Genomic DNA, 16,174 nt, shown 5'->3' with positions numbered 1-16,174 from the left:
CTGAAGATGGGGAAGATGTCTTTCTAGGCATCTTCTCTTCATTTAATTATCAGCTGTATTTAAGAACCAAGAATGATTTAACTCCATGAAGAAATGACATCTGAGGCATGGACTTCAGTGACAACTTTCAGAAAACTATGTCCACTTGTGGTGAGAAATCCAAAGCCAAGCTTTCCGTCACAAAGCCTTAACTACCCTAACTCCAACATTTTCTGACTTTAGAAATGAAACATCTCATAGTCTCTTTCTTCACTATTTCTTTTAATTTTTGAATCTTGATAAAAATACCAAGATTGCAGATGACTGATGAGTGGTAATTATTGAGCACACCCTGCTCTCTTACTTACAGGCATTCATATCAGCACTTAGATCCATTTAACATGGGAAAATACACCTCCTGTCCAAATACTATATCCATTCTAATCCTGTGTTCACCTAGGGGAGATCCAGCTTTTCCAACTATTATAGATGTTTGCATCAAAGTTTTCATTGTTTGCCATACTTTTTGAGGCCACAAAGTTGTGAGGCATAGTACAGGAACTAACAGTTGTACTTCCAGAACTAACAGCTGTACTTCCATTACTGCAGTTTATGTGGTGTCTTTCGTAGATATATACTTCCCAGAGGTCCCTAGAACATAAACCTCACAGAGGTCTCCAGGACATATCTTTGTATAGCTTACTTGGGAATCAGACAAAGATTCATTATGCCTACACAGCTAGAGAAACTGGCAATTTAGCATCTCTATGCTCTCTTGCCCACGTGTCTGCCATTTTGGACTATAGGTCACAAAAGTGTAATTTTCCTCTGTAAGCATGAGGGAAAGCAGATCAGCATTAATATACATCCTTCTTGAATAAAGATTCATCTTTACAACATTAGATCCGCTGCAATCCTTTCCTTTCCTATTAGGGGACTGGAGCACTGCCTGATGAGGAGAGGCTGAGGGACCTGGGGCTCTTCAGTCTGGAAAAGAGAAGACTTAGAGGGGATTTAATAAATGTTTATAAATACCTGAGGGCTGGGTGTCAGGCGGGAGGGGACAGGCTCTGCTCACTTGCTCCCTGTGATAGGACAAGGAGCAATGGATGTAAGCTGCAGCACAGGAGGTTCCACCTCAACACAAGAGGGAACTTCTTTGCTGTAAGGGTCACAGAGCACTGGAACAGGTTCCCCAGAAAGGTTGTGGAGTCTCCTTCTCTGGAGACTTTCAAGGCCCATCTGGATGAGTTCCTCTCACCTGACCTAAATTGTATGGTCCTGCTCTGGCGGGGGGGTTGGACTTGATGATGTCTTTGGGTCCTTTCCAACCCCTGACATCCTGTGATCCTTTTAGAGATGAGGGCACAAGCTGCAGCATTGCTGGTAACATCCCACACAAGCAGTGAGCAACAGGATAAAATACACAGGGGTACATCAGTAGTCCCTGGTCATTGTAACATCCTCAAGACTGCTGACAGAACTGGCCAGACACTGATCCACTGGTGGCATTAGTTTCAGGTATTGTTCAGCTGTATGACAGACAATAATATGATCTAAGGTTTAAGGAAAGCTGAGATCCAACTATGTATAATACCTTAGTTATAGGCAGATATGGAGGGCTTGGGAGGTATATTTCTTTTTTACAAAATATTGAAAATGCATCCTCATATTTGGGGTTGTACCTTCTCCACTTGCTGTTTTAAAGGACTTTTTTTTTTTTAAACTCCTCAACTATCTCTGGAGTACATTTTTCTAAAGCTGACAGTTATTGGTTTAAAAATTGATCTTCCCAGTTTAATCAGATGAGGGCATTTATCCTTGTACAAAATGAGGAACATCTTAGAAAATATCTGATATCAGTCAAATGAATCCTTCTTCTGTGTTTCCATTTGCCCACTTCCCAGCCTGCAGTACATCACAGCATTAAGCAATACTCAGCTCTTGTCCAGCATACTGATATAAAATGACTCTCTAAGCTTCCTGCCAGCTGTCCTCTCATATTACAAGAGCACTTTACCATGCTTCATGTTCACTACTTAGCAACTGCTCCTTGCTTCTAAGAACCACATCCTTATTTATGCAAGAATGTCCTAGCACATTTCTTACAAAAGTGGAAAAAGAACAGGGATTAGGGGAAGTTATGATTGCATTTTATCAAATCATAAGTGGCATGAAAAAGGGAATAAAAGCCTTCTATCTCTTTCTACACAAGAAAGAATTAGCAAGCCAGCAATGAAATCAACATTGCAGGTACAGAGTAAGCAAAGGAGACAGTCCTTCAAAGAGCATACAGTTAAACTGAAGAATTTCTGATGGCTGGATGTTGTCCTGCCAGCAATCAGGGCTTGCATGTGCCCAGCTGATGCCACAGCTGTCTGCAGCCTGTAGGTTCTCATCTCCCACAGCATCCTTGCAGCTAAACTGAGGAAGTGTTGTCTGGGTGATTGGGTAATGAGGTAGATTGTGAACTGGTTAATGGAAGGGAATCGGAGAGTTGTGGTCAATGGGACAGAGTCCAGCTGGAGGCCTGTGTCTAGTGAAGTCCCTCAGGGGTCAGTACTGGCACCAATGCTGTTCAATATGCTCATCAATGACCTGGATGAGGGCACAGAGTGCAGTGTCAGCAAGTTTGCTGATGACACAAAACTGGGTGGAGAGTCTGACACACCTGAAGGCTGTGCTGCTGTTCAGCAGGATCTGGACAGGCTGGAGAGTTGGGCAGGAAGAAATTTACTGAAATTCAACAAGGGCAAGTGTAGAGTATTGCACCTGGGAGACAGGAGCTCCATGTATCAGTATAGGTTGGGGACTGAGCTGTTGGAGAGCAGTAAAGGGGAAAAGGACCTGGGGGGGTCCTAGTGGAAGGACGACCATGACCCAGCAATGTGCCCTTGTGGCCAAGAAGGCCAATGCCATTTTGGGGTGTATTAGAAGGGCTGTGGTTAGTAGGTTCTCCTCCCCCTCTACTCTGCCCTGAGAGGCTGCACCTGGAATATTGTATCCAGTTCTGGGTCCCTCAGTTCAAGAAGGACCTCAGGGAACTGCTTGAAAGAGTCCAGTGCAGAGCTACAAACATGGTTAAGAGAGTGGAACATCTTCCTTATGAGGAGAGCCTGAGGGAGCTGGGACTCTTTAGCTTGGAGAGGAGCAGACTGAGGGGTGACTTCATTAATGTTTACAAATATGTAAAGGGTGAGTGCCCAGAGGATCGAGCCAGGCTCTTCTTGGTGATGCCAAATGACAGAACAAGGGGCAATAGATGGAAGCTGAGGCATAGGAAGTTCCATGTGAACATGAGGAAAAACTTTTTCACTGTGAGGGTGATGGAACACTGGAACAGGCTGCCCAGGGGGGTGGTGGAGTCTCCTTCTCTGGAGATATTCAAAACCCACCTGGATGAATTCCTGTATGATCTACTCTAGGTGACCCTACCCTGGCAGAGTGCTTGGACTAGGTGATCTTTTGAAGTCCCTTCCAAGCCCTAACATTCTGTGATTCCATGAAAATTACAAATGCAAAAAAGGCAGCATAAATTCTTTATGGTGAGGCAGTTCTACAGAAGGCTATTCCAAACATCCTCAGGAAACCCCAAACCACAAACTGCTGGAGGCTAGGAGAGTATTCTCAGACTCTTGCATGGCTCTTTTACGCCAGTGTTGGCACACTCCAGCGCACTACCAAAAAAGAGAATCTGATATTGGGGGGACCTTTTTCTGGCCCAATATAACCAGTTTTACATTCTTATATCACATCTATTTTGATCACATCAAAGTTAGTCTAATGTATCAGCAAACAGCATTCATCCCTTTCTATCATCAACATCTCCCTTTCTGAGCACAAATACATGAAGTCCAAGAACTAAAAAATTTAATGAGCTGCCACCATGACTCAGGTTCTTGCATGTGTCATGAGGAAAGCCTAATGTGATAATTTTATACAATAGAAAAATAGAAGTTTTTCCAGTGACAAGAATTACCATTCATTAGTAAACAAAATTTTGTTGAAGCCTACATTTATTCAGATTACAGTCAAGCCAATCAGACGCGTGGGTTGAATAGGAGACATTCACTAATGAGGAAATAACAAGCAGAGTAGTCACTAATACAGCAACATTTAGATATTCAGAGCCAGATGCATGTGTACAGGGAATATCTATGCATATTACTGGTAGATTTGTGTTTACTGCAGAATATGCACCTGGGTATTTCCAGGCTCTCACAGAATCACAGAATTAACCAGGTTGGAAAAGAACTTCAAGATCATCTACTCCAACCTATCACCCAACACCATCTAATCAACTAAACCATGGCGCTAAGTTCCTCTCCAATCTTATTTTAAACACTTCCAGGGATGGTGACTCCACCATCTCCCTGGGCAGCCCATTACAACGGCCAATCTCTCTTTCTGAGAAGAATTTCTTCCTAACATCCAGCCTAAACCTCCCCTGGCACAGCTTGAGACTGTATCCTCTTATTCTGCTGCTGATTGCCTGGGAGAAGAGACCAACCCCCAGCTGGCTACAGACTCCCTTCAGGTAGTTGCAGAGAGCAATAAGGTCTCCCCTGAGCCTCCTCTTTTCCAGGCTAAACAACCCAGCTCCCTCAGCCACACCTCATAGCTCACAGCTCGGAAGAAACGCTCCTGAGGTTGGCACACCTGCTTTCCAAAGCAAATAAAATAATCTGTAAGTGGCCTGGTTTTCACACAAATCGCATTGCTTTGTCGAATCTGTTTCTTAGTCCAGACTAAGTGGAAGCCAAAAAAGCACGCACATATTCTCCCACTGGTGGCCATGTGAATCATCTGCTCCTCCTCACAAGGAAGCATGCTAGATACAATAGTTTTTTGTCTCTCACCTTACAAAACCATTGTCCCAAAGCTGAGCTTCAGAAGAACATGATTAAAGAATACATCACTGAAAGAAAGGCAGCATCCATTTTCTAGCACAGTAGCATTTTCAAAAATCACCTTTGTTTTGGTTTTTTTTTAATTATTACAGAGTGGGTTGAGTTTTTCCTGGTAAGTAAAGACATGTTTACTGAATTTAGAACACAGTTTCTCTGAGTCTGAGCTGCAGATTCCCAAGGTGCATAGTTGTGGTCGGATAACTCCTCTGTAGGGCATATGGAGTTTCCTGAATATGGAGAGGAAAGAAGAATTAATCTGACTCCAGTGTTTAACTCATTTGCAGGAGTCAGATTTCCTTTTCTGCAAACATAAAGGATTTGCACAGAGTGTGTAAAAGCTTCCAAGATGTATACCTATGTGAGTGCTAAAGATAGGCAACCCCATACTTCTCTCCAGATTACATTGTCAAAGCTCTTTGAGTTTCAGCTATATTATTACCAATTCAAACGTGTTCCAAGTCAGAGAAAAGTCAAGAACAATGTGTATTTATGAAAAAAAAAAAAAAAGGCCTATTCTTGTTTGGCTGAAGTTTATAACCTGAAAAGAACCCAGTAATTCCACTATTCTCCAACTTAAAAACTGGTTACATATTTCACTTACCATCATCTGTTCTGTGGTGTAGGGAATTAGCAGCAGGGACGTGGATATATTTACTGATTATTTACACTGTGATTTTCAACGCCAGAGGAATGTTTTAATCTGAGATGAAATTACATTATGAAAAAACTAAGTCAATCTAGAAATTAAAGCAGCAGTTGAGAAGGGAAGCAAAACACCATGGTAAGGTCTCTTTGAGGTGATAGCTTGAGAATAAACATGACTGTATCTGCCATAAGATTTTTCTAAGCTAACTTTGTGGTTAAGAAAGGTGCTGAGCTAAGAGTTTTGGGAACAAAGGAACATTGCACTGACCTAATTCCTCTCAATTTACCATCAGTAAAGTCCCATTCACTTTTAAAGAGTAGTATTATGCCAAGTAAATTAAGCACTTCTGAAATTCCTCTCCAAGAATGTTTATGTATAAACTTGGCAGGTGTGGTACAACATGGTAGGTGTGATACAACGGGCTGATGCACACCTCCTTTTACACCTACCTACGTGCTATTAGGAGCAAGACATGCAAGTGTGAAAGGACAGTTGGATTTTAACATCCCCAGGAATACTTGATGTTCTTTCAAGAATGGCTCCATCTAATGCATTCTATGTATGTTGTCAACGAGCATCTAAAACCACGAACGTGATCATAAGCTCATCTCACATTGACTAACACACAGGTCCCAAGCAGAAGCATTAAATTATCCAGGATAGATAAGGCCATAAAGTCCTTGCATTAATGTCATGTATCTTCACTATCACCCCAATCCATCACTGATTTTACAAAGCTTCTCACTGCTTTAGTCCTGATTATCTAGGAAGCTCATAAGACACAGTCATCTGCTACTGCAGACTTTCTGAAAGGTGAAGCACGCAGCTTGCTATAGCACATCTGTGATTTGAAGCCTGAATCTAGACAGTGTTCAGCTGGAAAAAATCCCCAGAATTGGAAAAGCAGAATCTGATACAAACAAATCATAGAATCACCTACTCATAGAACTGTTTTGGTTGGAAAAGCCGTCTAAGATCAAGTCCAACCATCAACCTAAGACCACCATGGCCATTAAACTGTGCCCTGAAGTGCCACATTTACACTTTTTTTTAACATCTCCAGGGATGGTGACTCCCCCACCTCCCTGGGCGGCCTATTTCAATGCCTGATCACCCTTTTGGTAAAGAAATTTTTGCTAATATTCAATCTAATCCTCCCCTGGTGTAAATTTGAGGCCATTTCCTCTTGTTCTATCACTTGATACTAGAGAGAAGAGACCAACATCATAAGGCAGCTACCCACAAATACTGTCCAAAACTGCAACCACCAGTATCCTGAAGTTTGGTTAGCTAAAATTTGCAGACATTTTGATAATGAATTAAGAAACCACTTGTGATTTTCAGTGGATCATGTTCACGCCATATTTCATCTTTTGTAGGAACAGCGTTTTTATCAAATATTTTCCTGCCTCTTTAAATTGCAAAATAGAGAGAATTACAATTTTTCATTAAAATCGTAGGGAGAGCATTTTTATCAAATATTTTCCTGCCTTTTAAAACTGCAAAATAGAGAGAATTGAAATTTTCCATTAAAAATCAAGATTAAAATAAGGAATACTACGAAGAATGGTTTTCACTGGAGAGGTTTTCTATCTTCTGCAGTTTTAAGGAATGGCCTTTTACAGATCTAGTCTATGACAGAATAATAATAAAAAAAAAAAAGGAGTAATTTTAAAAGAAAAGAAAAAGAAACTGAAAATGAGCAAACAGAATGAACTTATTTGGTCAGCTGACTCATACCAGAGCAATTCCTGAAATCTACGCAAAAGCCTGGAAAACAAATGATTCTTCTGTGGGATTTCCTTTTCTTTAGTCCTTAGAGAAAAAGTGTTTAACTACAGAGCAACTAGCCCTGAAGAAGCTCTTCTCCTTTGCTTTGTTCTGTGGGGAACAGTTCCCTTTCATGTTTCACTGAGGTGGTGATTACTCCCTGTATTCAAGCTTCTGCATGATAGAGAGACGAAGAAGACACAACACAAGAAGCAAAATCACATTCTCTAATTCCCCTGTGAGGACAAAAAAAACAGACCCTATTGCACAGTCCTTTTTCAGCTCTTTCAGTGTGCCTTCTGGATGGCAGTCATTACAGCAGAATAGGTAAGAAATGTTCTTTGGATATAGACAACTGCCAGGCCTAATTAAGTATTTCTTCAGTGCCCCTGTTCCTCATACACATGCTGAGGATGTTGAAATGCATTATACACACAAAAGGAGAACCCTGAGAAGACACACATCATCAAATAAATTTTTTAATCCTTGGAATAACAGCATGATTAAAAACACTTCCTTGGTGAATGTGTTCATTTCAACACTCTTGATGGGCTACTAGATATTAAAGACACTGTTATATACTCCCTGCAAGAACCTACCTGTGCCTGAACTTCCACTTTAAACAATCTTAGAGCAGAATGGAAATAAAAGATGGTAAAGAGGACCCCAAAATACCCATGAAGGTACAAGCTTACTGCACAGTCCACCACTTCAGACAAGTTCAGACATTGTAGTTGACTTAGACAACAGTCTTCTACTGATCCTTCAGGTGATTTAGACTCCTTGGAATCATTACAAGCTTACATACAAAATAGATCAAGAAAGGTCCTCAGGAATATGTTATCTGAGTGAAGGACTGCCACAAACCCCAAGAATTAATGTGGCTGCATATTTTATGAGACCACTGTTAGGATTTTCAGGTGTACTAGCTTCTTTGCCTAATGGTCTGAGCCAACTCCCATATTACTAAGATTCTCCTTATTGCACCACCTATAACATTTTTCTAGAAACTGCAGGAAAGGAGTAGATGGAAACTGATCTATAAATGATGCACATATAATGATTGCTGTTTGAGTAGTCAGTAGTATAAAGAGACTAGCAAATCAGTAATTCCTGTTAAGATTATCCGGTGGCATATCAGTTGCATCATTTTTAGTAGGAAAATGAAAACAAAAAAACCCCAACCTGGACTCTACCTGGGCAAGCAGGCACTATATATATATATATGCAATCAAATCTGCATATCTTGAGTTATTTCCAGAGGAAGGAGGAAGCACACAGTAAACAAGCCAGAGCAGCTAAGAAACCATTGCTCAGCAGCTCCACAGCATTAATTCTTCTCAATAAATGAAACTGTTAACAAACACTTTCAAACATTATGGACAACCTAGATGAAATCCACTGGGCACTGGTAAAACATAGACAAAACTTCTGCTTCAAGTACTTGTCTGACAGAAATATGAAAGAGGCGAGGTGACAACACGTGTGTACAAGAGCCTCATGCAAATCTCACATGAGTGGGAAGCTCTGAGGGTCCTTGTCTCACCAAGCAAGCAGCCACCCATGGACTCATCAGTCCTCACCTCCCAGCTGCCACCACTACATCTGCAGGCATAATACTGCTGTTCCTGTCTCCTCCCCTAACTGCTTTGCACAGTGCTGAACAGCATCCAAAATGCCAGTATGTACTAGCCTTGACCAGACTTGTTTTCCAACAGTGATGGGACTTAAAGCATTGATCCACCAGAGCTTAACCTTCTTCCAGAGGCAGCACTCTGAAATCAAATAAGCCAAGTAAGTGTCCAAAAGCTATAAAAATGAGGGAGATGGCTGCCTTTAAACATCAATTAAACGAGTATATTTTACACAACTATCCACAAGATATTTCCGCTAGGCAACACGAGTGGAGGTTCGGTTCTCCTTTTTGTCTTTCAAAAAAGATTCCTGGATTTCTATGAGAAAAATTTATACTGTGTTAGAACTGAGAAAGAGCTTTTCTTTCTGAGCAAGGTTTCTCTCCAGGAAAACATCAGAGATGATACTGACATTTCAGTATATGTTCTCTCACTGCCAGAGAAGACCAATGCATAGCAAAAGCTGCCCGATGGCTCTTCCAACTTTATTCAACAGCATCCATGACTGGGCTGGGAGTTTTGACATCTGCTTGACACAGACTTCTCCTGAGTCTCTACATGGGCCAATTTCACTGCTTCACAATGCAGAAAAAAATACTGACTGTGTTTTAAAGGTATGGTATACAAAATGGTTAGGTGATTTCTTCACACTTTTTTTTTCCTTAACTATTATTTCATTTGATAACGATTATTCACCAATAATTCATGCCGCTCTTGAAAAACAAAACAAAACAAAACCCAAACAAACAAAAAAACCCCCACAAAAAACTGCTCTGGGTAAACTTCCAGAACTGAAGGTTAAATTCTTTTTCTGCCTCTTTCTTCAAACCTCTTCTGAGCCCTCGCTGTTAATTCAGATACTGGCAGGTAACACTGTCTTCCAGCCCTGTTATGCAACTTGGCTTCCAATATGTGCAAGAACTAACATGTTTCTCCAGTTAGATTTGCTTTCCCAGGCTCCTGCCTTCTCAGCAATGTAAAGTACTTTGTGTAGAGTCATCTCATTTTCCTTTGAATCCCTGCTTTTCTAATTACTTTGATTTTTTTCAAAGATAAGAAAAGTTAGTTGTATATTTATCTTGAACTATCAAACACACTAAAAAGAATCTCTCTGGGATTTCAGGCACCATGGCTAAATAACAAAAATATAGTCACAGCATTATGTAAACAAATGTGAACATGTCAGTCACCTCAAAATCATGCAAGGCACAAAACTATTCCCACCACAGATCCCCAGAAAACAAACCCCGGTGGCTGGAATAGCTATTTCCACTCTGAAAGCATCAGACTTGGTGTTTAGCCCACAAAACATTGGACAATCCAAAACACAGCGTTTTAAGTCACCTTCAGTTTTGTTGTTCCCACACATGCAATTGCTGAAATTCTTCATTGTTCTGAAGTATGATAATACCACATATAGATTTGTCTTTCAATCCTATCTTTAAATCTCTGATTTTAAGGCTCTGGTGCTACAGATTTATGTAGCTAGAGATTACTCCTCCCCAGAACTAGCTGTTTGATATCATCTAGTAGGACAAAACATATGTCCTGTCTTGGGTTTCCTTTTCACAGTTTGACTGGTGTCAAATTGCCTATATTTTAACAAGGAGATGCAGTATACTTGAGAAATAAAGCAGCATAGTTAGTAGGTGCTCACATTCTTCTGCTTGCCATCTTTTACCCGTTTGAAGCAAATAGTTTTTATCACCACATGTCAACAAAAACTAAGAGCCAATATAACAGCACAGCTTGCATTGTGGGGCACTGTTAAACAGGAGTACACAGGTGACACAGTGTATGTGCACAGTGAGTATAAGTCAGTAGAAGGCAAAAAGAACCTCATTTACCATCAAGGTGTTAATGTTTGCTTTAAAGAAAACCAAACCCATCTGCTTTTTGTACAATATTGAAAAACAAAACCACCAGCATTCCTTTAAATGGGACTCCTCAGTTGTGATAATTATTGGTAGATTTGGCTCTGTTTTAGCAATTACCTGTTTGAGATTAATGTTTGAGATTCTAGGTTCACATCCTTTCTGCAGAGGCTAAATCAGGCAATATTAAAGGCTTTATGTGATTCTAGGCCAAAACATTTTAATATACAAAACAACAGCTACTTTTGCTGGCAGACACAGTCTAGAGCCCCAAACCACACAATTATGCCTTCAGAAAGCCAACAGGTAGAGCACAGGATGACTATTTACTGTACCTCTCATCTGCCCATCAGCCCCTTTGCTTGGAGACAAAGTACAGTTTGAGGGCAAGAGTATTTGAGCTCACTGTGCTTGCTACAAGGTGCACAACACGTATCCCACAGCCACTCGGAACAACAAATGCCTGTTACCCACAACCTCCAGCAACTACTCCTTCAGCAACCTGCTACAGTTCCATTTACATCCTCAAAATAAAAGGAGAGAAGCCAACTTTCCATATGTTTAACCAACCAGCCTTTCAGAGAAGCCCACGAGGCACTTCCAAAAGGAGTAACTATTCCAAGGCAAAGGGACCGAATGAACAACTTCAAGGTGAAGAAAAGGCAACTCTTTCACATGGTAGTCAGGGAAAAAAAAAGGCATTTCCAACCACTCTGACTCTCCAGCACTCTCCATCTTACAACCCTTTCTAGAGAGGGGAGCAGAGAGAATCAGAGCAGATCCTATTGCACGAGACGCAATTCTTAAGAACATAGACAAACCATAAGATGATTAAGGTGCTGGAGCCAAAGGGCTTCAAAAAAATATTGGAACAAGCTAGTCCAAAACTTTAAGTAAAACATGAGCAAATCAAACTCTTGGAAATTTAACCCAGCAGTGCAGATAATCCTCTAATAACATGGTTGCTCTTACCTTTGCCATCTGTGCCTGCACGCCGTTTGCTTTGAGAGACGCCACTGCTTTCTGTGCTGCTGCTGGACTGTCAAAATCCACAAAACCATAACCTGAAAAATAAACAGATAAACAGACTTTATCATTATTATTCATGTGTGCATGCATAGATCAAGATTTTAGTTTTATAAAGAAAGAAACCCTCTCCATTCATTCACATCATCTCATAGGCTTCCAGTAGCACTGCCAACACCACAAGCCACTTTACCTTTATCTATCACACCTTTCCTTCTGAAGCTAGTGGGGTTTAAGCTTCAAAATGCAGGAAGGTATGCAGCACAGAGTCTGCAGCTCTCTGCCTGCCTATCTAACTGATAAAAGGTCCCTAAGCAGCAGGAAAGCACATGCTCATGGGCCTCTGGAGTTCTGTCCTATCTTTTCTGTAAGAGGAGGCAGTGGTATGGCACTCCCTGGGATATGGCTGGTATCATAAAATAACAACACCTTCTCCTTGTCCCTTGAACCCATATGAGAATTAAGCTTCAGAAGAGGGTTGTGGGTCTGCATGGCAGGCTGGGGCCACCTGTGTAGGGTCAGGGAGTACAGTCTTCCAACAAGTTGGAGCAGTTAAGGGAGAAATTGCAACCTGTGCTCTACAAAAAACTGCCAGATAGCTCTGGAAGATAGTAAGATAATAAAATCACAGCTTGGTTAAACTACATCCCTTTCATCTCACTGCCCTGTCTGCTGGAACAAGGGTCAGATCCCTACCAAGAATTGTTTCAGGGTATCATCTGAACAACAGCTTAGTGGGGTTAGAATTTAGGGATTGGCAAGGGATAATTGTTTCCTTTTAAGTGGCTTTCCTATTCCCAGTATTTGCATTAGTTTAGTTTATTAATCAGCCAGTCACTTTCTATCTTCCTCTCTCCCTATTTTTTATTCCTTTAAGAAGCAAGACTGCAAAGTCCAAACGAGACCCAAACGACATCAGTGCTGTTAAGCCCCTACTGGATACCGACAACTCTGGAAGCATTTTTATTTTCCTAATGATACAAAGCAGGGCAAAGAGGAGAAAGAATGGACTTTTCAAAACTTCTAAGCACTGAGCTATCTCTGATCTTCAGCAGCATTCAAATGTCTTGCTCATAAAGATTTGAAAAGAATTAGAAATATTTAATTTTTTTTTTCCAAGCACTTATTTAGGCAGCTGTATGTATTTCACACTCCATCCAGGAAAAACTCCCATCTACATCCTATCAAGCAATTACAGCTAAGGTAGGCATGTGTTTCTCAGATAAACTGTAGCCAGAGGCCACCTCTTTGGCCATCTCCCTGGGAAGCCATATGGTTGAAACTAAACTGCCTGAAAGCTTAAATAATATTAGCACAAGAGTATTTATAGCCTAACAGCTCCTTTGCAGACATCTCCTTTTACTAGGTCAATAGACATCACTCAAGAGGTAACCACAGATATGCTTTCCTGCCATATCCATTTTAATTTCTTTTGCCAGCCTTTCTTCCTGCTTCTGGGAGGCCTTGTGGCCTTCCTTTGCACTAAATCTAGGTATAAAAGTACATGCCTGTGAACATCTTGTCCCCTCAAGTTTGAAACATCTCTTTATTATTATTTTGGTATGTACACATAGTGAACTCAGAGGTTAGTCCAATGATGAAAGAATATTGCGCACATGGACTTCTTTTGTTTTCTTGGCTTAAATCTCATTTGCAAGAATTGAAGAAAATGAAAAAGAAAGAACATAAAAAATTGTTAAAGAAACTGCTGACTTACTTAAAGAGTGTATGGAAAAGCACTCTTTTGATGAGTAAGTCAAGATCTCCACCTTTCTGTTCCTTTCTTCCTTTAATTTTCTGGTTTCCTTTGGTTTGGGGTAAACTTTTGGTAGGGCATTGCTACAAATTGGATAGATTCAGATTGGATGTAAGGAAGACATTTTACACCATGAGGCTGGTGAAACACTGGAACAGTTTATCCAGGGAGGTGGCAGAAGCCTCATCCCTGGAGGTTTTTAAGGCCAGGCTGGATGTGGCTATGAGCAACCTGCTCTAGTGTGAGGTGTCCCTGCCCACGGCAGGGAGGTTGGAACGAGATGATCCTTGAGGTCCCTTCCAGCCCTAACAATTCCATGATTCTATGAAATTAGGGAAAGTCTAGAACAACAGTACACTGGACAGCAGACCTAATAAGCACCACCACAAAAAAGTCCACCTGGAGTTTGGCTAACCTGGTGAGGTGAGGGTGTTTTACCTGCTCAGAATATCCCATTGGCTTTTCCACTTTTATTGCTACTGAACATGCCATTGTTCTAAACTGCATTTTCCTTTGCAGTGTTATACAAGCTCTCTCTTCAACACAGAGTGGCAGTGAAGCTGATGCAGCTTTAAATCAAAAAACATGCAACAAGAGAGCAACAGTCCTCCCTGGATGTCTCTAATGCCTTTCCCCTTTGGGAGAGCAGCTTCTGGGATGAAAAAGAAGACACACTTAGCTGCATCTTGCTAGATGGACATCCTGTCAGGGAGCCAAAGCTGCCATGTGGGAAACCTGAAATACCTTGGGAAGTCATAGCACAGCTTGGATCAAACATGAAGCAAAATATTTTTTAGGATATCAAGGTGCTCTTCTCAGGAGACTAAATTCCTTTTTATTTCTCACCATGCTCACATACAAAAACTAGCAGGTGAAAATGCAAACAGAAGTTTTAATATCGGCATTAAAAACAGATAATAAAGTCAGATTTTTGTGGTTATCATTAGTGTACAGTGCAGGATTCACATATGCAGTAATAGACAGGAAATTACTTTTAATCTAACAGACAGCAGGGTAACTATTCATATCTAAGTTAGTATTGCTTGTAAATATAAACTGGAATATCTATGACTGGGTGACCTGCCTGGTAGATGAGGGGAGGGCTATGGATGTGTTCTACCTAGACTTCAGCAAAGCCTTTGCCACAGTCTCCCACAGCATCCTCTTGGAAAAGCTGGCAGCCCAGGGCTTGGACAGGTGCACTCTTTGCCGGGGTAAAAACTGGCTGGATGACTGGGCACAGAGAGTGGTTGTGAATGATGCAGCATCCAGTTGGTGCACCAGTGGTGTCCCCCAGGGATCTGTACTGGGCCCAGTTCTATTCAACATCTTTACTAATGACTTGGATGAAGGGATGGGTCTACTGTTAGTAAATTCATGGACTACACCAAGTTGGGAGGGAGTGTGGATCTCCTGGAGGGTGGGAGGATGCTGCAGAGGGACCTGGACAGGCTGGGTCAGTGGGCTGAGGCCAATGGTATCACAGTGTATCATAGGTTGGAAGGGACCTCAAGAGATCATCAGGTCCAACCCCCTGCCAGAGCAGGATCACCTAGGGTAGTCTGCACAGGAATGCATCCAGGTGGGTTTGCAAAGTCTCCACAGAAGGAGACTCCACAACCTCCCTGGGCAGCCTCACTGTAAAGAAGTTTCTCCTCATGTTGAGGTGAAATCTTCTATGTTCAAGTTTGAACCCATTGTTCCTTGTCTTATCACTGTGAACCACCAAAAAGAGCCTGGCCCCCTCCACTTGACACCCACCCCTCAGATGTTTATAGACATTGATCAGATCCCCTCTCAATCTTCTCTTCTCAAGACTAAACAGCCCCAGGTATGAAGTTTAACAAAGCCAAGCTCAGGGTTCTGCACTTTGGCCACAACCCCACACAGTGCTACAGCCTGGGGGGTGAGCAGCTGGAGAGCAGCCTGGCAGAGAGGGACCTGGCAGTGCTGGGTGAGAGCAGCTGAACATGAGCCAGCAGTGTGCCCAGGTGGCATGTAAGGCCAATGGCATCTTGGCCTGTATCAAGAATAGTGTGGGATGTAATTCTGCCACTGTCCTGGGCACTGGTGAGGTCTCACCTCGAGTACTGTGTGCAGTTCTGGGCTACTCACTTCAAGAAAGATACTGAGGTGCTGGAGCAGGTCCAGAGGAGAGCAACGAGACTGGGGAAGGGACTGGAGGAAAAGTCGTATGTGGAAAGGCTGAGGGAGCTGGGGGTGTTCAGCCTGGAGGAGAGGAGACTTAGAGGAGACCTTATCACTCTCTGCAACTACCTGAAGGGAAGTTATAGTGAGGTAGGGGTCAAGCTCTTCTCCCAGGCAACTTGTGACAAGAGGGCATGGCCTGAAGCTGTGCCAGGGGAAGTTTAGGCTGGGTGTTAGGAAGCACTTCCTCACAGAAAGGCTGATTAGGCACTGGGATGGACTGCCCAGGGAGGTGGTGGAATCACTGTCCCTGAAGGTTTTTAAGGAAAGATTGGATGCGGCAGTGACGTGGTGTAGTCAGTGTGGTGGTGTTAGGTCATAGGCTGGATTGATAATTTCAGAGGTCTATTCCAGCCTCAATAATTCTGTGA

The 16,174-nt window shown here is 41.9% G+C and overlaps 1 protein-coding gene across 2 annotated transcripts in view; it reads right to left on the bottom strand.

The window, feature by feature from the left end:
- The window catches only part of RBMS3 (RNA binding motif single stranded interacting protein 3), a 688,691-nt gene that overhangs the window by 231,600 nt on the left and 440,917 nt on the right, over positions 1-16,174 (bottom strand). For both annotated transcript variants that reach the window (XM_054384815.1, XM_054384816.1), the window contains one exon: positions 11,786-11,877. In XM_054384815.1, coding sequence (XP_054240790.1) covers positions 11,786-11,877 — 92 coding nt within the window. The remainder of the gene's footprint in view (positions 1-11,785; positions 11,878-16,174) is intronic.

The sequence above is a fragment of the Indicator indicator genome, chromosome 11 (genome assembly GCF_027791375.1).
Source record: "Indicator indicator isolate 239-I01 chromosome 11, UM_Iind_1.1, whole genome shotgun sequence".
In the NCBI taxonomy this organism is placed as follows: Eukaryota; Metazoa; Chordata; class Aves; order Piciformes; family Indicatoridae; genus Indicator; species Indicator indicator.
The sequence above is the reverse complement of the archived record's forward strand: the minus strand, read 5'-3'. Positions and strand labels throughout refer to the sequence as shown.